Genomic DNA, 19,216 nt, shown 5'->3' on the forward strand with positions numbered 1-19,216 from the left:
TGTGCAGATTGGATAGGTCACTGGATGCGATGCGAAAGCCAATAAGTAGAGGCATCTCGAGAGAACCGTCCGAGTAAACATATGCAGGCATGAATTCATGCATGATTAACTTTTTGCTCCAGTTACCCAAGTAGGGTTTTGAAATGGGCGTTGGCTATGTGGTCCTCCAGTAGTATTTAGGTCACCTTCACGACTGGTGACTTGGTAATTATAACAGTACTGGAGCAAAACTTTGGAATTACCCGCGTCACACACAGCGAGAACTGGGTAAGGTAATCATCGATGCCTAGAATGCTCTGACATCTACGGAAACCGTCGCGCATTTTCTATTACGGTAAACATCGTCTATTCCATTTTTATAGCTAGCAACACGGAACGATTATAAATAAGGCCTTGGATCGCTGTGCTTCCACCCCTCCTAATTGCTGATACGGCACTCAATGAGGTTATGTCAATTCGGAGTTTCCCAGGTTCTCAACACAAGTTTACGCTTCCGTTAAACAATGGTGACCAACGCACTCATGCTACTTGCGTGGTGATTCTTTCTCGAGGAGTTTCTTTTGCCTCCATTGCCACTCGAGCAATACCGGCAAAAAATGCCAGAGATCAAATTCTGGCCAAAAACACTTGAGGAAAAAGATGTGAGTGTTCTCGTGGCATTGCCATAGCATGAAGTCACTCAATCGCGTGACGTTACTTGTTCGAATGAATATATCGAGGGGTGGACACTCTGCGGTATATGTGTGGCTGTTGATGGTGTCGGCGGTGATGTTTTCAGCATTTGGGAATCTGCGAGGCTTGGCCGTCGACTGTAAAGGCGGTGACTCCGGATCTAATGCTGTTGTCGAAGACATGGAATCGTCTACATCCGACTTGGCACCAGTTTCTGGCGACGCTTCCCTGATCGAGTCCAGGGACTCTGTCCTTTTAGAATGATTCGATCTTATCTTCTGAGTTATCCTTGACTGTGAAAATGGGGGTTTCGATGGCTGAGACGGCGAGGTGAATTCATCGATAGTGGCCTTGATGGCGCTTGTCATTTCAGCTCTCGAAGTATACGGGAAGCAGATGTTCAGAACCGCGCTGATATGCGAGTTAGCGCGACTCATGCGAACCAGGAGTTTAGTCAAACCTACTCCTTGTTGTGCTTGGTCATCTCCACGGCTCGGTCGACGAAGGGGAGAACGTCGTCAGGAATAAGGTCTCGCTCGCCAAGCACGCGAATGCACGCGCCATATCGATCTAGCAGTTCGCCGTGCTGCACAAGCTGTTCAAGTTTCACTTTTGCCATGGCCATGAGCCCTTTAACTTCGCCACGTGGACGGTTGAAGTTCTCGATGCTGAAGGCATAAACAGTCACGACTTTGACACCGCACTTGTAGCAGATTTCAAGTACCTTTGAAAGTGATCCATTAGGTGTGTACGGCGAGTTTGAAACGATGGAAACATACTCTCGCGAGAGCTTCGAAGCCTAAATGGTGACCCTCAATTGTCTCGATCTTGTGGTTCTTCGCAAACCGCCTGTTCCCATCCATTTCAAAGGCGACGTGTTTGGGAATTGGCCCTTGTTTAAGTGTGCCGATAAGCATCTCTCGCGCGCCTCTTATGAACCATTCTGCCGGAGGAGATTTCCAAAACCAATTTCTAATATGGGACAGGTACAGATCGGACATGATGAGGTCGGCTATAGGGGGACGTTTGCGTGATAGATGTGGAATATGCAGGTAGTTAAAAGTATATTTATGTTGTCGTGGGAACGGGCACTTCTACTTTCTTGATACTTTCTTTCCCTGCACAGATGAGGCGTCCTGTACAGGCACGAATACGTAGGTAACGAAAGGCAATACGGAAACGCGAAGGTTGGTTGTGGCTATGTCTGATGCATCTAGAAATTATGACGACGACTGTCATTGTTGCAAGGATTCGCAGCTCGAGTTGAACAACTGGTGGAGCGCTAAGGCGCCAATTGGAGCTTTATCGTGCGTTTGTGGTGTGCTCTACGTACCTAGGTAGTATTGCCACATATTGGTATGCTTAGAGCGGCATCTTATCTGGGTAGGCAGGTACCGAGGTAGCTCTAGGTAGGTACCCACATGCAGGCCGTCCTTAGCGCATCTGGGGTCAAAACCAGGCGGGCTCCCTGCTGGCAGACTGCTGCATACCTTATGTACCTTACATAAGTATAGGTATGTAGGTATTTGCAACGAAATGCATCAGAGGTAGGTAGGTACCTTTTGTTGGCAGTCATCGACCTGATTCTCAATTCGAGAACAATTCTCTTTATGCTATATGACACAAATTTCAATGAAATCTTTAGTTTATGTGAGGTTAACTCGGTAGGAGTAGGTAAAGTGTATTCCTTCCTCTTCAGCCTTGCAGGCGGTTTAACCAAGGCTGAACAAGGACACTTTACCTATCGGGTAGAGTGGGGCAGCATAAGTAGGTAGAGAGATAGTGGCATCAACCTCTCTAACCTTACGCATAGGTAAGGAGAATTATACATGATGCATGCCTCTACTCCCTAAGTACACATACAGTAGGCATAACAATACATCGACAGGCACTTCTCCAGATCTGCCCAGATTCGAGGCTCTATCCGCGAGCCCAAGTCAATCCTCGGCAACGCCATCCCAGCGCTGATCATACAATGCGCTGGTAGAGTTGAACGGACTTAAAATGTCTTTCACCAACGCGCCAGTGACGCGCAGCCTTGTCTATGGCCTTATCGGCATGTCCGTAGCCGCGAGCCTCTTGGATATCAAGCATTATTTCTACATCCTCGTTGACTTGCACATTTGGCGCTTCCACCAGACCTGGCGAGCCTTGATCTACCAGCTCTGCTACACAAATTCGTCCGAGGTATTGTTCGCCGCCATGAGCCTGTATAATCTAAGGTCCGTTGAGAGACTATGGGGTTCGCGGAAGTATGCTGTGAGTGTTTCCCTACCCCGCCGCTGCCCCAAGCAATAGAAGAGCTGTGGCTAACTGTAATCCATTGATTCCAGACCTTCATCTTTGTTACATTCCTTCTGACTGGTATATTGTCACCGATTCTCCTAGCACTCTTCCTTCGACCTCTTAGTCTCGGCCTGGTCAATTACCTCCCCGCTGGCCCGACACCCATCATTTTCGCGGCTCTTGCCCAATACCATGCCATGATACCTCATCTCTATAAATATAGAATAGCCACTTCAATGTCGCAGTCGCCAAACGAGCCATTCCAAGGCATTACATTTTCGGACAAGTCCTACCGGTATCTACTCGCGCTGCAGTTAGCGCTCTTCCAGTGGCCTGGTTCTATTTTCGGCGCTATTGTTGGGTGGATTGTAGGCTATGCATGGCGGATGGAGGTTCTTCCGAGGTCACTGATGCGCTGGCGGATCCCAGGTTGGATTGTTGGTATTCGAACACCCCGAAGAAGCCAGGAGTTCGAGGGCCTCAGGCGACGGCTCGAAGACGAGAGTGTGCCGACAGCGTCGACAACTGGAGTTGATGGACAGTCAGGAAATGAACGAAGGAGGACCATGGGCCAGTAAGTTATGTATCAGTTCCAAGGCACATTCTAATTAGCGACAATACAAATATTTGAACTCAACGCTATTATCAGGCTATCCCTTTGTGCTGGTTCCAGTACATGACAACTGCTGTACGAACTATGAAACGTTCGCCACATCTCTTAAAATTCAACTGTGCGGCCGCTGTCAAACATATCAACTCTATTCGGCACAAGGAATCACGGAGTGGAAATAAGCTGATGCCAACATCCACGTGGTCAGGCTGAAGGAGGCTTTGCTTGAACTGCCGAGACTAAATATAGCGAGGCCAGTGCGCAGCCTCATGCTTCCCTAGGTAGTGAAACAGCATGTAGATATTCTCAAACATTGTCTCTATCAATCATGATATACATGTAGGTAACCCTAGTTTTAGCTACCTAAGTATATCACCTACTTACCTACCTAGGTGTCTACTCAAATCCTCCATGTGCATCGGTTTCCGGTGTGCAGGCTGCTTTGCGCATGGGAATACCTAGGTAGGTAGTGAAGATACGGTGCTACAAAGTACCTGTTCCTATGCTATAATAGGTACATAACTATAGTTGGTGTAGTGCTAAGTACGCTTAGTAGCGCACTAGGGCCTGGGGCTCGCTGGATTCGCGCTGTTAAGGGGACAGTAGTAGACAAGCTACCCCCTGACTTTCGATGTTCCCCTCCCCTCCCGGTCTGAGATTCTCACGATCCCTCATTTAGAGAGGATCAGATCGTAAATCAACATAACTATCCAGCCGAAAGGATCATCGGAAATTCAGAACACCACTGCCGGAGATGCGACATTCGGCGAGTCACGCCAGCATGGATAGGGTATGTCAAGAACTAATGCATACACTAATGTACTTTATGTAGGTATCTACTTCACAGCACTTGGAATTGTGACGTATCATACAGATACCTAGCGTACAATAGGAAAGATTGACTCCGCAATTGCTACCCTACAAGACGCTCGGTAGTGCAGTAATAATGCAGGTTTTATTATTTGGGGCATATGCTTAAAGTGTGCAATTTTATTATGTCTTCAGCCAGCAAGCCACGATAACAGCGTGTCGCAGCTTGTGACAGCAGATAAAACAGTGCCGATTGCCCCAAGAGGCTTAGCAGGATGCATTTGTCAAGCGCTAAAATCCGCGCCGCGCAAGGGGGCTTTGAGCGCGGTCCTGGTCTAGCGCACCTGCCAGCCGCGAACGCGCCAGCCACCCTAGACATGAATCCTCCTACTACCTATGTACGTAGTAAGTACTATGTAAGTATGTATGTACTACCACTTATATTACCTACTGGGTTAGCACCTCTTTTCGGTCCTGCCCCAAATCCATTCGGTAATAGGCTTCATTGGATTCGCAAATCTCCTTTTCTTGGGACGGGCTCGACCTGTTGCGCAACCTGCTCCCGATACCCTTCCGCTTTTGGATTGTAAGCGTCGTAGTTATCTGCTCTTCTCTGCTCTTTGCGTGCTCCCTTGTTTGTTTCTTTGGCTAGCCGGCGAATCTCGCATTAGACCCGCATCTTGATTACTAGCATCTTCTTGACGAGGCTTCATCAGATCTGCCTTCAGATTCAATCCCCCATATTCTTTGTTCTTGACCTATCAACGAAATTTAACGCAGTACCGAACGCTTGTCCTTCACGGTACCACGACGCGAGATACCGCCAAAAAATCTGCCCAATTGCCATCGCAATCCTGTTGTGCCTGCTTCGTCATGATTCCGAGTTAGCACCGCCAGAACGTGGTACAGAAGAAGAGAAGAAAGATGGATAACTTCGCGACGTCAAGACAAGACAGCTTCGATGTTGGTCGTGCTTCGATGCCTATACCCTCATTCCCACCCAATGGCTCGGCTCTGGTCGATTCCTATAGGCAAGAAGCCTCGAAAGGGTTTGAAAAAGAAAAGCCGCCAATGAACCCGGTGCGTTCCAAAGGCTCACCCTTTCCAAGCATTTGGGTCAGCTCAGTTCGCCATACTAACATTTCTTAATCGCAGACGAACAGCGAACGCACTCAGAGTTCCGTCTTTGTCAATCTCAAAGATTCCGTCCAGGTTCACCTTCTCACCGAGACGGCCTTATTTGACAGCAAAGAATACGTTATCCTGTCAGAGGATGAGGTCGATAAGCTCAAGAAACAATGTCAGTTTCTTACACAAAGGATAGAGCAAGCCCGCTCTAACCTTACAATACAATCGAAATATCGGGATGCCGCTATATCCATGACGCGGTTGTACTCGCCTACTAGTAGGAGAAGGAGTTTGTTGGGAAACCGCCTTAGTGGGGGAAGTGATGCCGCCCGCGAGGCAGAAGCTGAGCGTGATGTTATTCAGAAAAAGTGTGAAGACCTAGCGGCAGAGCTATGGTCTCTAGAACAACGTCTCATGGGACCTCAAAGGAAACTCCTGGAGCACACGGCAGGCATTCTGCAGCATGCTCACAAGATGGCCAAGAAAACCGCATCTGCATCCTCTAAACCACCTTTAGTCAACGGCGTCCCCGCCAGCCCCGAAAGCATGTACACGACAACAAATGGACGTAACAGTTTAGATTTTCTCGAGGACGGATTTGTCTTCGATGAAGCGAGTCTATACCGTTCTTTTGACATGACCGACGTTCTCAACAGCCAGCCGCTCCAGAACCCCATTGAAATCCCTCTCAAGTCTCCTGTACGCGAACAGAATAAGCAGCTTGTCGAAGAAACCGATAAACTGCGTCAGGAAAACGACCAGCTACGGAGTGAGGCTGAAGCACTCCATGCTGAAATCGAGACATTAAGAAGGCAAGGAGCAGACCAATGGAACATGATATCGGACACAGAACGAAAGCTGGGGCAGTTTAATCATCAGCTACGGGAGGCTGTAGTCCAGACAGATCCGGCTCGGAATAGTGAATATGCTCCTGTTCCAGTCGGGCAGCGGGAACCAGGTGATATGCTCAACAGTCATCTTGAGTATCTAGAGAATGCGTTGCTTCAAGTCACTGACGATCAAAATAATGGCTCTGGAATTGCTCATAAACTGCAGTCCTTGAATTCGCAAATCCAAACCATTGTCGTAAACGTCGACCCCAGCCACCCACATGCTCCTCTTTCAACTGATAGTATTGAGGTGCAGTTCGAATACCTGCAGGATTCTCTAAAGGCAGTGGACGAACAGTTTCGCCGGACCGCAGATATTGCTAATTCATCGTCAACTGAAAAGCAGAAATCTGACCAATATGAGGCTGTTCTTATGGGATTGTGGGATATCATCCAGTCTGGCTACGCTGATATCCGCCAACGCAAACAAGAACGTCATAGGACGCGCATGGAAAAAGGCTTAGAACCGGACGAGGAAGACCTGTCAGATGCCGATTTGCCGGATGTGAACGAGACTTATTCATTACCTGCATTCTCCTCGAAGATCCAGTGGTTGTACATGCAGGCCACCAGGCTGAATGAGCAAAAGGCCGTTCTCAAGCGACAAATCAAACAGCAACGAGAACTGAACAGTAAATCTGACTCAGAAAAAGACCAACAAATTCACGATAAGGAGAGCGAAATAGAAGAGATAAGCGCACGATTGGGCCGTGCCGAGCGCGAGACAGATGATGTTCGTGCCCAGCTATTACAAGCCTTGGAAGAAATCGAGGATCAGCAAGGTAGTCGTAATCAAGAAGCTGCTGTCATCGAAGAGTCACGAGAACAGTTGAAGCAACGACAGGCTAGGATTACTTCCCTAGAAGCTGAAACCAGGGACTTGCAAGCTCGTCTAGCAGCGACAGAGACTAATATTGAGGCACTTAATACACAGCTCAAAGATGCCAATGGCGCTAAAGATATTGCTGAAAGCGCTATTGAAGAGAAAGAGAAGATAATCAGGGGTAAAGAGCAGGAACTTGAACAAATGACAGTCATGGTTGCACAACTTAAGATGGAGACCGCCATGGCCAAGGCTGAACTTGACAGCGCGTATGGATCTCGAAAGGAACGCGCTGCCGAAGTTGCCGCATTACATAATACTTCGGAATCGACCAAGATGCAACTGCGCGTCCAATCATTAGAACAGGAGCTCAAGGCTACTGCCGACGACTTAACCGGTGTCGTGAAACAGTCACTTGAAAGTGAAAAGAAAATTGGAGAGTTGGAGGGTGAGCTTGATAGGGTCAAGACAGAGCGTGATAGGATCCGGGATGAGCAAGAAAAGGTTCGCGAAGATCTTGAAAGGCAGTTACAAGATGCTACAGGCGATCTTGGAAGAATAGAAGCAGAAATTGCTCGCCTACGCAAGGAAAAGGAGCAAGTTCTAGACGAGTTGGATCGGGAGCGCTTAAAGAGCCCTTCCGGCGCGAACAAGACCTCGTACTTGACAGACTCATACAGGGTCGGTTTGAGAGCAGAGCGGAAGAAGTATGAAGAACAGTTGAGAGTAGGTACTTTGAGCTTCGCGCCTCGCAGGATATAATGCTGATTTTATTCTATAGGCAGAGCAAATGTTGCGGCGAAAGGTTGAAGACGAACTCCGGGCGTTGAAACGGGTACAGGGACCAGGCCGAAGTCCTTTGAGTCCTCGACCATGAGCATCATGTTACCACATTCTAATTCCAATCTTGGATTCCCTCACATGCACTCATCGGAGTTATTACAGCCCCTTGTACGATTACGGTTTTCAGGACACTGGGAGTATATTGTTGGCACTTCCCGTACAATTTTTAACGATGGCTTCTAGACAACCAGCATTGGGGAGCATTGCCCAGGTTTTGGGTTATACTCTTTGGTTAAAGATGATGACATGGCTTGTTGGTTTAGAATTTTGCATGCAAATGTTTAAGTGTTGGTATGAAAGCCTCCGGGACTGGCGGTTCTATATCAAATATTGGAGTTTATTTATACCATGTCTGCACGCAGCACGGAACTGAAATCAAGTGCTGTTTCTAGTCATTATACACAACTAGGTAGTTTCAAAGACGTCGTCTACCACTTGCCGATCTCCGACTATTCTTGTCTTATCTATCAAATTCTCTTCCCGCCGTTTTTAGGTTCACTTTCATGGACAACACCACGGCATAAGAGCCATCATAGTAATAACCCAACCCGACCCCCCCTCAACCGATCAACTTTCATTCACCGCACCCAACTCCCTTTGGAGCTTTGAAAGGCTCAACCAAAGCAGACACAGGGGTTCGGCAGTGCCTTGTTCAACTTCCTATGAGGCACCCAACACAATAGCTGTACGTATCATACAAATAGAACATCTCATCCGAACTGCAGGGACGATAGTGAAAGATTCGTTGAGCGCAGCTAGGGTGGACGATTGTAGTTGGTTCGCCCTTCTCGTTGTATGGTTGGCCGTAGCATGAGTTGCCACATCTCAATCAACCTCTTCGTCTAGACCAACAAATCATTCTACTCGATATACCTGATTGAAGTTTACCATATTGTTCTATATGCATGTTGATTGTTGAGTACGATTGTTTAATATGATTGTGCAACGTGACGTATTGCGACTCTATTTAGATACTAATCGCTTACAGGTCGGGGCGGTTTGTTTTCCCTTAGGTATGCTAAGCTTTGAATAAGTAATTCTTGTCAAGCTACCTAGAGGCAAAATGTCTACAATGTCAGCTTGTCATTGTCTTGAATAGAATCTCATTGAAGGGCGCATTGACCCAAGACTACTGTATCCATGCATTGATGCCGCAATACAAGACATTTGATGAATGAATAATGCCCCAGGCTGCGGTCTACACAGCCATTGCGACCATTTGGTTGCCGCATTATCCCCTTCATTATCGTTGGGTGTATGATTGTGACACTAACCTAATCTAAGCTCCTGCCGTTTTCTACATAATGTGGTGTAGACAATGTACCTGTTCACAGATACCTCAGGTGTTTCCATATATCTCCAGTTTCCCTATATATCACGCTTCACAGTTCTCACAGCCAACCACCTGTCTACCCCATAGACTCCGTTACACTTATCATACCGTGGCAATGGCTCATACCGCAGCTATCATGACGGGTAATGCGAGTGTCCGACACAGAGCCAGAAATCAACACGTGTCTGGGTCAGTATCTATGTATCCTCTTGCCTTTCTAACTCTCATAACATACTATTTATTCCCGTGTACCATGCTAACTGATTGTGACTAGAAATTCACCAGAGAATCTTCTCTCTAATACAAACATGGAAATCCAGTGTTCTTCTATCCCGAGGCCCGCCACTACTTTCAATAGCCTGCCATTCGAGATTCTTTGTGAAGTGCTCTGTCACTTTGATGAATATAAGGATCTTCTTAAGTACGTTATCCACTGATACTGCTTGCTGTCATGATCTGTTCGATGGAGATACGGAGTTCTAATAGATACGCTATAGTGCAATGTGTGCCAGTCGATTTGTCTACACGGTATTCAGAGATGCGCCCCTCAAGCTTCTATCACAGGTTGCACTGAACAAAGTCCACCCCGAGGCATTACAAATGGCCCTGGCAGCATTCTATTGCACAACGAACCGCTTGCCATATGTTGAGAATAGCCATCCTGATCAAGGCAAATTGAAGCAAAAGGGCTTCCCCGCATTTCGATTTCCATTCAAGTTGCCATTTCCCAAGCAACAGTCGGATATCACGGCGTTCTTCCACTTCAGCAAATTAATACAATCTGTTGCGGAGATATTGGTTGCCAAATGCCATGCCTACCACAACGAGCAGCTTTCTCTCAGACATTTACAAGTGCCTAGCTCGCATATTCCTCTTTCAGTCAAGGAGAGGGGGGATTTAGAGAAAAAGCTCTACCAATACGAATTTATAGCTAGAACTCTGAGTCTCAATGAGGACGGCACCGTTAATTCTGACGGTGTTCCATTCCGATGGCGGACTTGGCTCCTCAAGAGTCTGGGGGTCGTAGAATATCAACAGCTCCTTACTATCGAAAAATGGGTGCTGGCGGACTTGCGGTCGTGGGAGCTCGAGTTTCACACAACGTTCGTACATCACATCTCCAAAATTGCCGAGAGTTCCAAGGTCACACGGTCTACCTCACTCGATCCTACTCACAACACTCCTGGCACGCAAGAACCTCTTGTTGACGTCCAAATGGCCATCGCAACGGGACAGCTGTTGGCGACCATGCCGTACCTAGGCAGGATGACGTATAGCCAGGCCGCTAGGGAGCACTGTATATTCGTGTCCGTGCTCCAGACCTACGGTCTCAAGCTTTACAAAGTGATGGTGGAGTCCAGTTCTGCTACACGGCACGACCTAATGATTCGCTGCCACAAAATGGTTGAGCGCATGTCCCGGCGTGCGACAGCGCCATATGCCTTTGTCGGGTACTTCCCACTTGTGATGTCAAACCATCCATATATTCAATTCTGGGAATGGGCAAACGACATGCAAGATCAACGGGTTGGATTTCCCAACGCGTTTACCGCGGAGATGATTCAACGGTCACGTCAAGGTATGATCACACTCAGAGGCTTGGAAACCTATGCGATAAGGACGGGTTGGTGGTTCTGGGACGACGCTCATATGTCAAGCATGCACTTTGACGAGCACTGTTCCATATTTGGGAGTCGCAAGGTAATTGTTGATTACCATGAGCTGTGCGGTCGTGACAACCTTGAGCCTGTCATGACCGGAGATTTGATGGTGAATAGCGTCGACTATACGCTACCGCAAACAGCATGGGAAGAGATCGTTGCCAAATATCAGATGGACCCTTCTGAGCTATCTAGTTAGAGGTTAGCCAACTACTAAACTCTGTATGTGGAGTGAGATGCATACCTAGGAGAAACGTGTTGATCCTCGGCTGTACGTTGGATTGCTTCAGTAAACTCACGAAACAGACACTTAATGTACACATTTCTAGATAGCTGCTAGTGAATAGTCAGAAAGCAATTCTTCCCTTCGACATCGCTTTTGTCTAATGTTCGGGGCGGACTTCGCAGGAGGCAGTACATGATGCAATTACACACCTGATTCTCTAATGAGCGTCGACCTAATTAGGAATGTCGGACAACTGTCTGAAGCTACTTAAAGACTTGCCACCTCCGAGCAATCAATTTGACTTGGGAATTTGTAGCGCAGCTCTCTGCAATGGGTGTCGTACATCCCATAGTATTGTAATTAACGACACGTAGAGAAGCCCCGTCCAGAGTCATTTATCGTTGCGCGAATCAGCTCGAGAAGCAGGTAGTTCGGAACCCAGCCCTTGTACTGCACAGAGTAGGAGCCGCCACTTATCCTCTCGAACGCCTCCAAGATGACACCAAGCCTCGCCTTGCGTGAGGCGATTTTTTTTATTTATTTCGGCGACGCTCAATCGAATGGATCGAGCCTCCAGCTCCCCATGTGTCGCGAGGCGACTAAGTAAAGCTACTTAGCCAAGCTATTCTAGAACGCACAGATAGAGACTCTCAGAAGCGTTGCCAAGACCGTTAGCTGAACTGGACTCTGCCATCCACCTGCGGTTTTGGGAAATGGCCAAGAGATCTCTGCGCGATCGCCTCAAGAACGTGGCCTCGGTAACCCACCGTTACTGGCTTATCAGCAGAGCTACTTGGATGGTTAAGTGGTGCCTTCAGCTAGCTCACCTAGACGTGCCGTTGGAAATACCTACACGTGTCACCATGAGTGGTGAATTGGATATTGACTTTGCAACAAGATATTGCAAGAAGCTTTATAGTCTGGTCGTGTCCATGAATTTAGCATGCCGCGGGAAGCTAAATGGCAACATAGTTTACACTTACTTCAATAGTTATTAGATCTATGCATTTTACTGGGCGCAAAAAGTCAGGTTGTAATTTGCAGGTGTGGCCCTGGGTTTGTAGGTGCTTTCGGTGGCACGTGTAGGTTTGCTGATATTAACTTAACGTGGCTGGGCGCTGCATTTCCGCGGTTAGTTTATCTATAACTAGAACGCCATGCCGGCGTACATATACGATGGTTCCTGCTTGTTTGTTCTGGTCGAGGAATTCACGACATCTTCTTTGCCTGATACCCGCGCTGAAGGCTGAGAGTAAGATCTAGTCGAGTAGTGGCACATCAAGGCCTGACTTCACTTGCGCAGGAAGATGAAGAGCACCTCCGTCTTAGCGTGCGCCCTTGCCGCCGCCGGCACCGCCTCGGCCGAAACCATTGGCGAGATCAACGGCAACCGCTTCCTGTCGCCCTTCGATGGCAAGAAAGTCACGAACGTGACTGGAGTTGTGACCGCAAAGGGTCCATCGGGAGTATGGCTGCGTTCGCTCGAGACCACAACAGACGAGCGTGTATCCGATGGCATCTATGTCTACGGATCAGCGCTGGCGAAGAACACGAGTATTACGACTGGCGACGTGATAGTGGTTGATGGAACGGTATCCGAGTACCGCTCTAGCGCGGCTTACCTTCCTCTCACTGAAATCACCCTCCCCACAGTCCGCGCCATCCTCGAGCGCAACCGCACTTTTGCACCAATTGTTCTTGGAACAAAGCGCAGTCCACCCACGCGGCAGCTCTCGGGCTTAGATTCTGGCAACGCGTTTGCTGTCCCGAACAACCAGAGCTTGATCACTGTTGTGAACCCCGTCCTTGAGCCGAGCAAGTACGGTCTCGACTTCTGGGAAAGTCTCGTGGGCGAGTATGTCACAATTAAGAACCCCCGCGCTGTCGGCAGACCTAACCGGTACGGCGACACTTGGGTTGTTGGTGACTGGCACACGACTGGCGACAACAAACGCGCTGGATTGACTATCTCCTCAAATGGTACGATATCATCTTAGAACTCGGCGAAAACTCGCAAGCTTATATGCTAACATACAATCACAGACGCAAACCCCGAGGCAATTCTCATCACAACCCCTCTTGACGGCACTAAGAACCGGGCCGATGGAAAGCTCGGTGACGAACTTGAGGTAAGTAATTGGCGGCCTACTTTGATTCAACAACTTTTTGCCTCAGAGATTCAAGATTCGTGCTCAACTGATCACATGAATAATGCAGGACATCACGGGTATTGTGAGTCAAGGCTTTGGTTTCTACCAAATCCAACCCCTGACGAAGCTCACTGTTACTTCGTCACTTGAGCCCGCAGTCTCAGGGGCCACGAAGCTAATTAGTAACGGCAAATGCTCTGGTATTACCGTTGGAGGCTATAATATCGAGAACTTTTCTCCCAAGGACGTAGACCACGTGACCGCCGTAGCAACGCACATTGTGGAATATCTCAAGACGCCAGATCTGCTTATTCTGCAGGAGGTCCAGGATAACAACGGCGCGACCAACGATGGAACCGTGGACTCCGGACTCACGCTAGCGGCACTCGCTGATGCCATCGCAGACCTCAGCAATGTTGTGTACAATTACACGTACGTCAACCCCATCGACGGCGAGAACGGCGGCGCACCGGGCGGCAACATCCGTAACGCGTACTTATACCGTCCCAACGTCCTCCAGCTACAGGGTGGCAGTACCGCCATGGCAGGAGATGCCGTCACAGCGAATGAGGTGCTCAAGGGACCCAAGCTCAAGTACAACCCCGGCCTCATTGACCCAAACAATGCCGCTTGGCTTGACAGCCGAAAGCCCCTCGTCGCCGCCTGGGAGCTCGTCGGGTCACAAGGTAAACCCAACAAGCCCTGGTGGGATGTCTTGGGATTGTGGGATTTGTTCGGTCCAGGCAAGAGCAAGGGAAAGACGCTGTTCACGGTCAACGTGCACTTCACCTCAAAGGGCGGCTCGAGCTCTCTACATGGCGACGCGCGACCTCCCGTGAACGGCGGCGTCGAGCAGCGCATCGCGCAGGCCACAGTCGCCGGAGAGTTCATCTCAGAGATCCTGGACCGCGACAACAACGCGCTAGTGCTGACGGTCGGCGACTTCAACGAGTATGGGTTCGCGGCGCCTGTGGAGACATTTGCCAAGGTGTCTAGGCTGAGGGATCTAGATGAAGTTGCGAAGATCCCGGTCACGGAACGCTATTCGTACATCTACGATATGAACACACAGGAGCTCGATCACGCCTTTGTCAGTAAGCAGCTTGGCAAGGGCGCGAAGTTCGAGCATCTCCATGTCAACACGTGGCTTGCGTATAATGATCAGGTGTCAGATCATGACCCGAGCGTTGCCAAGTTTGATATCTGCTAGTTCGGAGTTACTGCCATCTATAGAAACGATGTGTAAGGCTCGATTGAGAAGCTCTATATTTGTAATGCATAGTACCCTTTAGTAAATGTACGTGTTTGAATATCGCTCTCTTGTATTCGTGTTTCTTGCGAGTCTCATACAGTATATTTTATATATACATCACTCCGCCTAGTTAAGAATATGCTACAGAGAACGTCTACAACCATCTAGAGTGAGCGTTCATGAGAGGTGCTGTACCTACTAATTCGCTACCTGGCTAGGAACTAAATACATGTACGTTACGTAGTTAGTAGGATTATTGTCAAGGTATGGCTATTGTGATTGTATTGAGGTTGTAGATGGAAAGATTGGCCTAGAGCCCTAGCATTATGACTACCTATATATATATATATAGTGTAGGTGGTAACTGCCTACAATTATGTATGTATGTGGTATGTCGTCATATGCTTGGTTATGGTTGGATACCTAGATATCTAATCTACCTACGGTACCGAACAATTTGCTCAAGTACTCATATATACATTTAATATACATTGATGTAGAGTCGTAGGGTACTTGAGGCGAAAAGTCTACCATGACCCTGTAAGCAGGCATAGTGTAAATAGGAAGAGTGCAATCCGGTCTAACAGCTGGCAAACATCTTGCTCGCCATTTATCTAAAATGCTATAATAAAAAGACTAGCTATTTACTCAAGGTCTCTCTACCTAAGTAGCTTATCATTATGATAGTGAAGATTATTTAATATGCCTTACAGTTGATTCAATCACTATGAGTTAACGATCAAAGGGTGCTTCGGGCTGGCAACAGTCCATCTGTGGCCCCGCAAAAGGGGTTAAACCCGTACCTACAGATGGAATTGCACTGTAAGCAATTACCAATTATATAACCTCACTTTCCAATATTGCCTATATATCTTTAAAGATTATGAACAGTCTGTAATGGCCTTTCGTACAGCCGAAGCGCAAGGTGCACTCCATGTTCAGCTTCTACGTATATAACACTCTATCAGATAACGTGGATGTTGACGAGAAAGCCGGAAAATGGTCGAGCGTCCATCACGTGTTATTGTCAATATCATCTAAAGAGAGTTGTATAGGATTGTATAAGCTGTATATTCATCTGACGAAAAACACTATCAGGTTGTAGATCAATTGCTCCTGATATTTGAGCCATCCCAATAAGGAAATACACCTAATCGTAACCAGCTATATCGACAAAATTTTAATAATCAGAATGAATGTGACTGAGGTATCTGCTCCTTGGCTTTTATTTTAGACACATCACAACAAGAAAAGAATAAATAATAATGGAGAAGATGTAGGTCCTACATCACGGTGCCGTCTGCGTTTTGGTGTACTGATCAATACCTTTGCAACCAACTAAAGGGAAACAGTGACTAGGGCAGTTGTAGGCCCTAACATATTTAACCAACATATAGCTGAGCTTAAAAAAACTTACTTATATAGTTGTGCTCAACCCTCAGAACATGCAACTAGCTAGATGGGGCAAAATGTCGGGTCAAATATAGGGTCCATTAATGATCGTACGATACATAACTCATTCCAAATTGTTCTTGTTTCGTAACCCTTCCACCCAAGATCTGCTCAGCTTGCACGTGTCCGCCCATATCTAGAGACCATGGGACGAAATCTAACATTGGAGTGGAGCGAGAAGATATTTTCGGGTATCCTGGTTACTGTTGCCATTGGCGCCGAAGGCACCATCTCGAATGCTTGTCAGAGTACGGGTGCTGTTGCCCCGTACTCTACGTGTTATCCGTTTTGAACTAGTCCTATCATCCAATGATTGTCTTCAGAAAGCGGGTTTGAGATGCAGTCGTCAAGTTGTTCAGGGCTGATGTCGAAGGTGGCATCACTACTCATGCGCTGTCTTATCATGGTGGAACTCCCCCCCGCTCCGACGCTGTTATCGTTGCTTGAATGCCCAAGTATATTGTCGAACTGCTGTCCTTCTACGTGGGGCACAACCGCCTGCCCTTGCTGCATTCTTTGGCAGAGCTGTAGAGTTCGTGTAACGACAAGTCGGTGGTCAATGGCCTGTCCGGCTTGGCTCGCGGCAATTCGGGCCAGCTGTGCGGATAGCAAAACATATGGACGAATCTCTTCAGAACCACTTCCGATGCGCAGCGACAAGACGTGAAGATAGGCGTCAACAAGCTTCTGCAGGCTAGTTCGTGTAACCGGGAATGCCGCCTGAACAAGCGTTGAGGAGAATGGATCCTCGTCCGCCAAGTCGTAGCAAAGAATGCTGGTGGCTAAGATTGGAACATGGGTGAAGATCTCGGATCCCCGTCGCAGCAAGCGCGCGAAATCGTCCGTCTCGACTTGCGAGCAGTGGCGTAGAATGGACATAGAGATCTCCGTAGCAACCTTGCGCGAGTAGTAACGCGTGGGGTCGATGTGTGCATGAAGCGCGAAGGGGGCGTGCAATGTCAATAAGAAGCGGTGGAGAAGTAGCTCGCATAATCTTACTGCGAAATTGGAAGCGCGACTCTGTATCCGTGAAAAGATCTCGCGACTCTCAGTCATGATGCGGGAGCTCATATCCAGGGCCTGTTCATATGAGCACATCTCGTAGGAGACGTCATTGATGGCCTCGGCAATGGCGTGTCGAATAGGGAATGACTTGTGCAAGGCAATCAGTATCGAAGTGTGTGTAAAATCTTCACTGACAAGTGGCACAATCGTTGTGTGGGTGTCGAACTGTTCATCCGCCAGGTTAAGCGGCGGTGGCCCATTGTCATCACCTCTGAGAACTACAACCGCCGGGGTCAGTAATCAATCTTCGGGTAAGAGGCTTGGGAGCTCTTCATACTCTCGAGACACACTTGTGCCCCTAATAGGCAACTATAACCTGCGGGAGTAACTAGAACAGGAGGAAAACGACTCCGCGGGTTACATACTGGGCGACGGTCGGCCCTCATTTACGGCTGCTTGCAAGGCTAATTCTTGGCAGGTAGTCCAAAGTCTACGCCGCATCTCCTGCTCGAAGAATGATAAGCCTGGTAGTTTGGTCGGATGAATGTGTAACCCCACGTGCTCTGCTGCCCGAATTAGAGAATCAGCTGAAATTAACCCGGGTCGCTTCTTCTCAGTGTGCCGCGTCTGTCGAGCTTCAATCAGGAGACAGAATATCTGTACCAATTCTCTACCGCTAGTACTAGTCGTGTCAATTTGGTTAAGGCACGTCTCTGTTAGTGTATCTCGCAGCCAATTTTGTGCTGAATCAATCCACAAAAGGATAGACTGGTCTTTCACCGTAACCTGCGGCGTGAACGCAGCCCCAATAGCCATTACCAGGCCCAGCTGTAGTATGAATTCCTCTCGGGCATTCTGAGGAGATTTCCAGTACTGCTGGCACTCCCGGACGAAAGACGGAACGTGAAGAATCCGTAGTACTGACTCAAATGTGCGAAAGTATGCTAGTACAAGCTGGTTGCTCACTTCACGCGGCGGAATGGTCTCGGGGAGTTTCCACAAATTCGTGCTGCCCAAACTATCAACAGAGCTGGGAGAGCCTACAAGTGGCTCGCAGTTCTGATATAGAGAGTAGTCTGACTCGGCATGTGGCAACTACTTGTAATTAGAAAGCGTAAGTACAAGGGGTAAGAAGATGTTCTGACATGTTGATAGAAGCTTAGCCAATGGCTTGGCCCGTAGAACCGGCCGCGGAGAAACGTTCCACGTGCCGTGAATGAGTCTTGTCTTTCAATGAGATGGCCGGTTTTTGCTTCGGGAGCGATGGACAGGCTAGTGGTACTATTATTGCCACCGTTGCTGGTGACGCTTCCATTGCCGCTAAACCAAGGAGATCCGGAAAGAGGAACCGAGAGGGGAACAGAAACGGGCATCGAGGGAGGGTAGTCTCCAGAAGTTGAAGCAGTTGAAGCAGTCGATACATTCGAGTGCTCTTCTCCGGATCGTTGCTTCTTTGAAGTTACATCTTCGTTGGCCTCGAGATAGCTGCAGTATGACGTTCTGGAGCGCGTACATGGGGTGCATGGAACTTCATGATCACACTTGATTTTCTTTCGTCTACACGGTTCGCAGGCGAGTATAGGCCGTCGGCGTCTTCGAGATGCAATGTCTTCCATCTGGGCCTTTTTCTTAACGGAACGTGCTCTAGTGTGAGTGAACCGCCGAAACCAGGAATATGCCTTTTTATTCTACGAGAAGGAGAGGCTACCGCCGATAACGCAATCTATTTGATCACAAATCTGACAACGTGATAAATAGTCCTGCGGCGCAACGAGTCCAAGACAGCTCCCAAGTCGGTACCTATCGCTGTTGATGCCAAGCATCATCATCAGTAATACCGTATGGACTTATCCGTCGCCAATACGATCGCGCGTACGACTGACTGGGCTACTATTCGCGATCAAAACCTCTGGCTTCCTACAGACTCTTCTTACACTGTCTGCCCGGATAATGCGGCATCTGAAATGGCGCGCGTGGTCCGCTGGGCGTTTGTAGAGCTGCGCGCCTGCGGCACACCCATGTTGTGGTGAGCCTGGCGCAGGTACATACGCCGGCAGATGATCAATCGAGTAGTG

At 48.3% G+C, this 19,216-nt stretch overlaps 6 protein-coding genes across 6 annotated transcripts; 4 read left to right on the forward strand and 2 right to left on the reverse strand.

Moving 5' to 3' along the window:
- Nucleotides 1–203: 203 nt before the first annotated feature.
- F5B22DRAFT_600855 (di-trans,poly-cis-decaprenylcistransferase) lies at nt 204–1,980 on the reverse strand. Its single transcript, XM_047974560.1, has 3 exons — nt 1,452–1,980; nt 1,137–1,396; nt 204–1,083 (listed from the first exon to the last, which is right to left on the reverse strand). Exons 1-3 carry the CDS (start codon nt 1,671–1,673, stop codon nt 525–527), a joined length of 1,041 nt encoding a protein of 346 aa, XP_047832443.1. The 5' UTR covers nt 1,674–1,980; the 3' UTR covers nt 204–524.
- Nucleotides 1,981–2,059: 79 nt separating this feature from the next.
- F5B22DRAFT_82023 (uncharacterized protein) lies at nt 2,060–4,058 on the forward strand. Its single transcript, XM_047980591.1, has 4 exons — nt 2,060–2,223; nt 2,347–2,931; nt 3,006–3,907; nt 3,961–4,058. Exons 2-3 carry the CDS (start codon nt 2,677–2,679, stop codon nt 3,534–3,536), a joined length of 786 nt encoding a protein of 261 aa, XP_047832444.1. The 5' UTR covers nt 2,060–2,223; nt 2,347–2,676; the 3' UTR covers nt 3,537–3,907; nt 3,961–4,058.
- Nucleotides 4,059–5,135: 1,077 nt separating this feature from the next.
- Nucleotides 5,136–8,253, forward strand: F5B22DRAFT_82048 (uncharacterized protein). The gene is made up of 3 exons (XM_047980592.1): nt 5,136–5,458; nt 5,534–7,945; nt 8,001–8,253. Exons 1-3 carry the CDS (start codon nt 5,303–5,305, stop codon nt 8,094–8,096), a joined length of 2,664 nt encoding a protein of 887 aa, XP_047832445.1. The 5' UTR covers nt 5,136–5,302; the 3' UTR covers nt 8,097–8,253.
- A 1,257-nt stretch (nt 8,254–9,510) lies between these two features.
- On the forward strand, nt 9,511–11,255 carry F5B22DRAFT_645106 (uncharacterized protein; the record flags this gene model as incomplete). Its single annotated transcript, XM_047978531.1, has 3 exons — nt 9,511–9,584; nt 9,670–9,816; nt 9,893–11,255. The coding sequence occupies 3 exons, from the start codon at nt 9,511–9,513 to the stop codon at nt 11,253–11,255; spliced, it is 1,584 nt and encodes a 527-aa protein (XP_047832446.1).
- A 1,182-nt stretch (nt 11,256–12,437) lies between these two features.
- On the forward strand, nt 12,438–14,842 carry F5B22DRAFT_600860 (Endonuclease/exonuclease/phosphatase). The gene is made up of 3 exons (XM_047974561.1): nt 12,438–13,262; nt 13,326–13,411; nt 13,500–14,842. The coding sequence occupies exons 1-3, from the start codon at nt 12,590–12,592 to the stop codon at nt 14,640–14,642; spliced, it is 1,902 nt and encodes a 633-aa protein (XP_047832447.1). The 5' UTR covers nt 12,438–12,589; the 3' UTR covers nt 14,643–14,842.
- A 902-nt stretch (nt 14,843–15,744) lies between these two features.
- On the reverse strand, nt 15,745–18,914 carry F5B22DRAFT_82080 (uncharacterized protein). Its single transcript, XM_047980593.1, has 3 exons — nt 18,287–18,914; nt 17,567–18,236; nt 15,745–17,419 (listed from the first exon to the last, which is right to left on the reverse strand). The coding sequence occupies exons 1-3, from the start codon at nt 18,755–18,757 to the stop codon at nt 16,416–16,418; spliced, it is 2,145 nt and encodes a 714-aa protein (XP_047832448.1). The 5' UTR covers nt 18,758–18,914; the 3' UTR covers nt 15,745–16,415.
- Between the last annotated feature and the right edge of the window lie 302 nt (nt 18,915–19,216).

Source organism: Xylaria bambusicola, assembly GCF_022495145.1.
Source record: "Xylaria bambusicola strain CBS 139988 unplaced genomic scaffold F5B22scaffold_13, whole genome shotgun sequence".
NCBI classification, from domain to species: domain Eukaryota; kingdom Fungi; phylum Ascomycota; class Sordariomycetes; order Xylariales; family Xylariaceae; genus Xylaria; species Xylaria bambusicola.

What these genes read in the sequence shown, in the direction of transcription:
- F5B22DRAFT_600855 (XM_047974560.1), bottom strand. Translation starts at nt 1,673, where the DNA reads ATGTCCGATCTGTACCTGTCCCATATTAGAAATTGGTTTTGGAAATCT. An exon ending in GCTTCGAAGCTCTCGCGAGA is followed by an intron (nt 1,397 to 1,451) that starts GTATGTTTCCAT and finishes TCACTTTCAAAG; the next exon opens with GTACTTGAAATCTGCTACAA. An exon ending in ATGACCAAGCACAACAAGGA is followed by an intron (nt 1,084 to 1,136) that starts GTAGGTTTGACT and finishes CTCGCATATCAG; the next exon opens with CGCGGTTCTGAACATCTGCT.
- F5B22DRAFT_82023 (XM_047980591.1), top strand. Translation starts at nt 2,677, where the DNA reads ATGTCTTTCACCAACGCGCCAGTGACGCGCAGCCTTGTCTATGGCCTT. An exon ending in GGGGTTCGCGGAAGTATGCT is followed by an intron (nt 2,932 to 3,005) that starts GTGAGTGTTTCC and finishes CATTGATTCCAG; the next exon opens with ACCTTCATCTTTGTTACATT.
- F5B22DRAFT_82048 (XM_047980592.1), top strand. Translation starts at nt 5,303, where the DNA reads ATGGATAACTTCGCGACGTCAAGACAAGACAGCTTCGATGTTGGTCGT. An exon ending in AAAAGCCGCCAATGAACCCG is followed by an intron (nt 5,459 to 5,533) that starts GTGCGTTCCAAA and finishes TCTTAATCGCAG; the next exon opens with ACGAACAGCGAACGCACTCA. An exon ending in AGTATGAAGAACAGTTGAGA is followed by an intron (nt 7,946 to 8,000) that starts GTAGGTACTTTG and finishes TTTATTCTATAG; the next exon opens with GCAGAGCAAATGTTGCGGCG.
- F5B22DRAFT_600860 (XM_047974561.1), top strand. Translation starts at nt 12,590, where the DNA reads ATGAAGAGCACCTCCGTCTTAGCGTGCGCCCTTGCCGCCGCCGGCACC. An exon ending in ATTGACTATCTCCTCAAATG is followed by an intron (nt 13,263 to 13,325) that starts GTACGATATCAT and finishes ATACAATCACAG; the next exon opens with ACGCAAACCCCGAGGCAATT. An exon ending in AGCTCGGTGACGAACTTGAG is followed by an intron (nt 13,412 to 13,499) that starts GTAAGTAATTGG and finishes TGAATAATGCAG; the next exon opens with GACATCACGGGTATTGTGAG.
- F5B22DRAFT_82080 (XM_047980593.1), bottom strand. Translation starts at nt 18,757, where the DNA reads ATGGAAGACATTGCATCTCGAAGACGCCGACGGCCTATACTCGCCTGC. An exon ending in GGCTAAGCTTCTATCAACAT is followed by an intron (nt 18,237 to 18,286) that starts GTCAGAACATCT and finishes AATTACAAGTAG; the next exon opens with TTGCCACATGCCGAGTCAGA. An exon ending in TGAGGGCCGACCGTCGCCCA is followed by an intron (nt 17,420 to 17,566) that starts GTATGTAACCCG and finishes CGGCGGTTGTAG; the next exon opens with TTCTCAGAGGTGATGACAAT.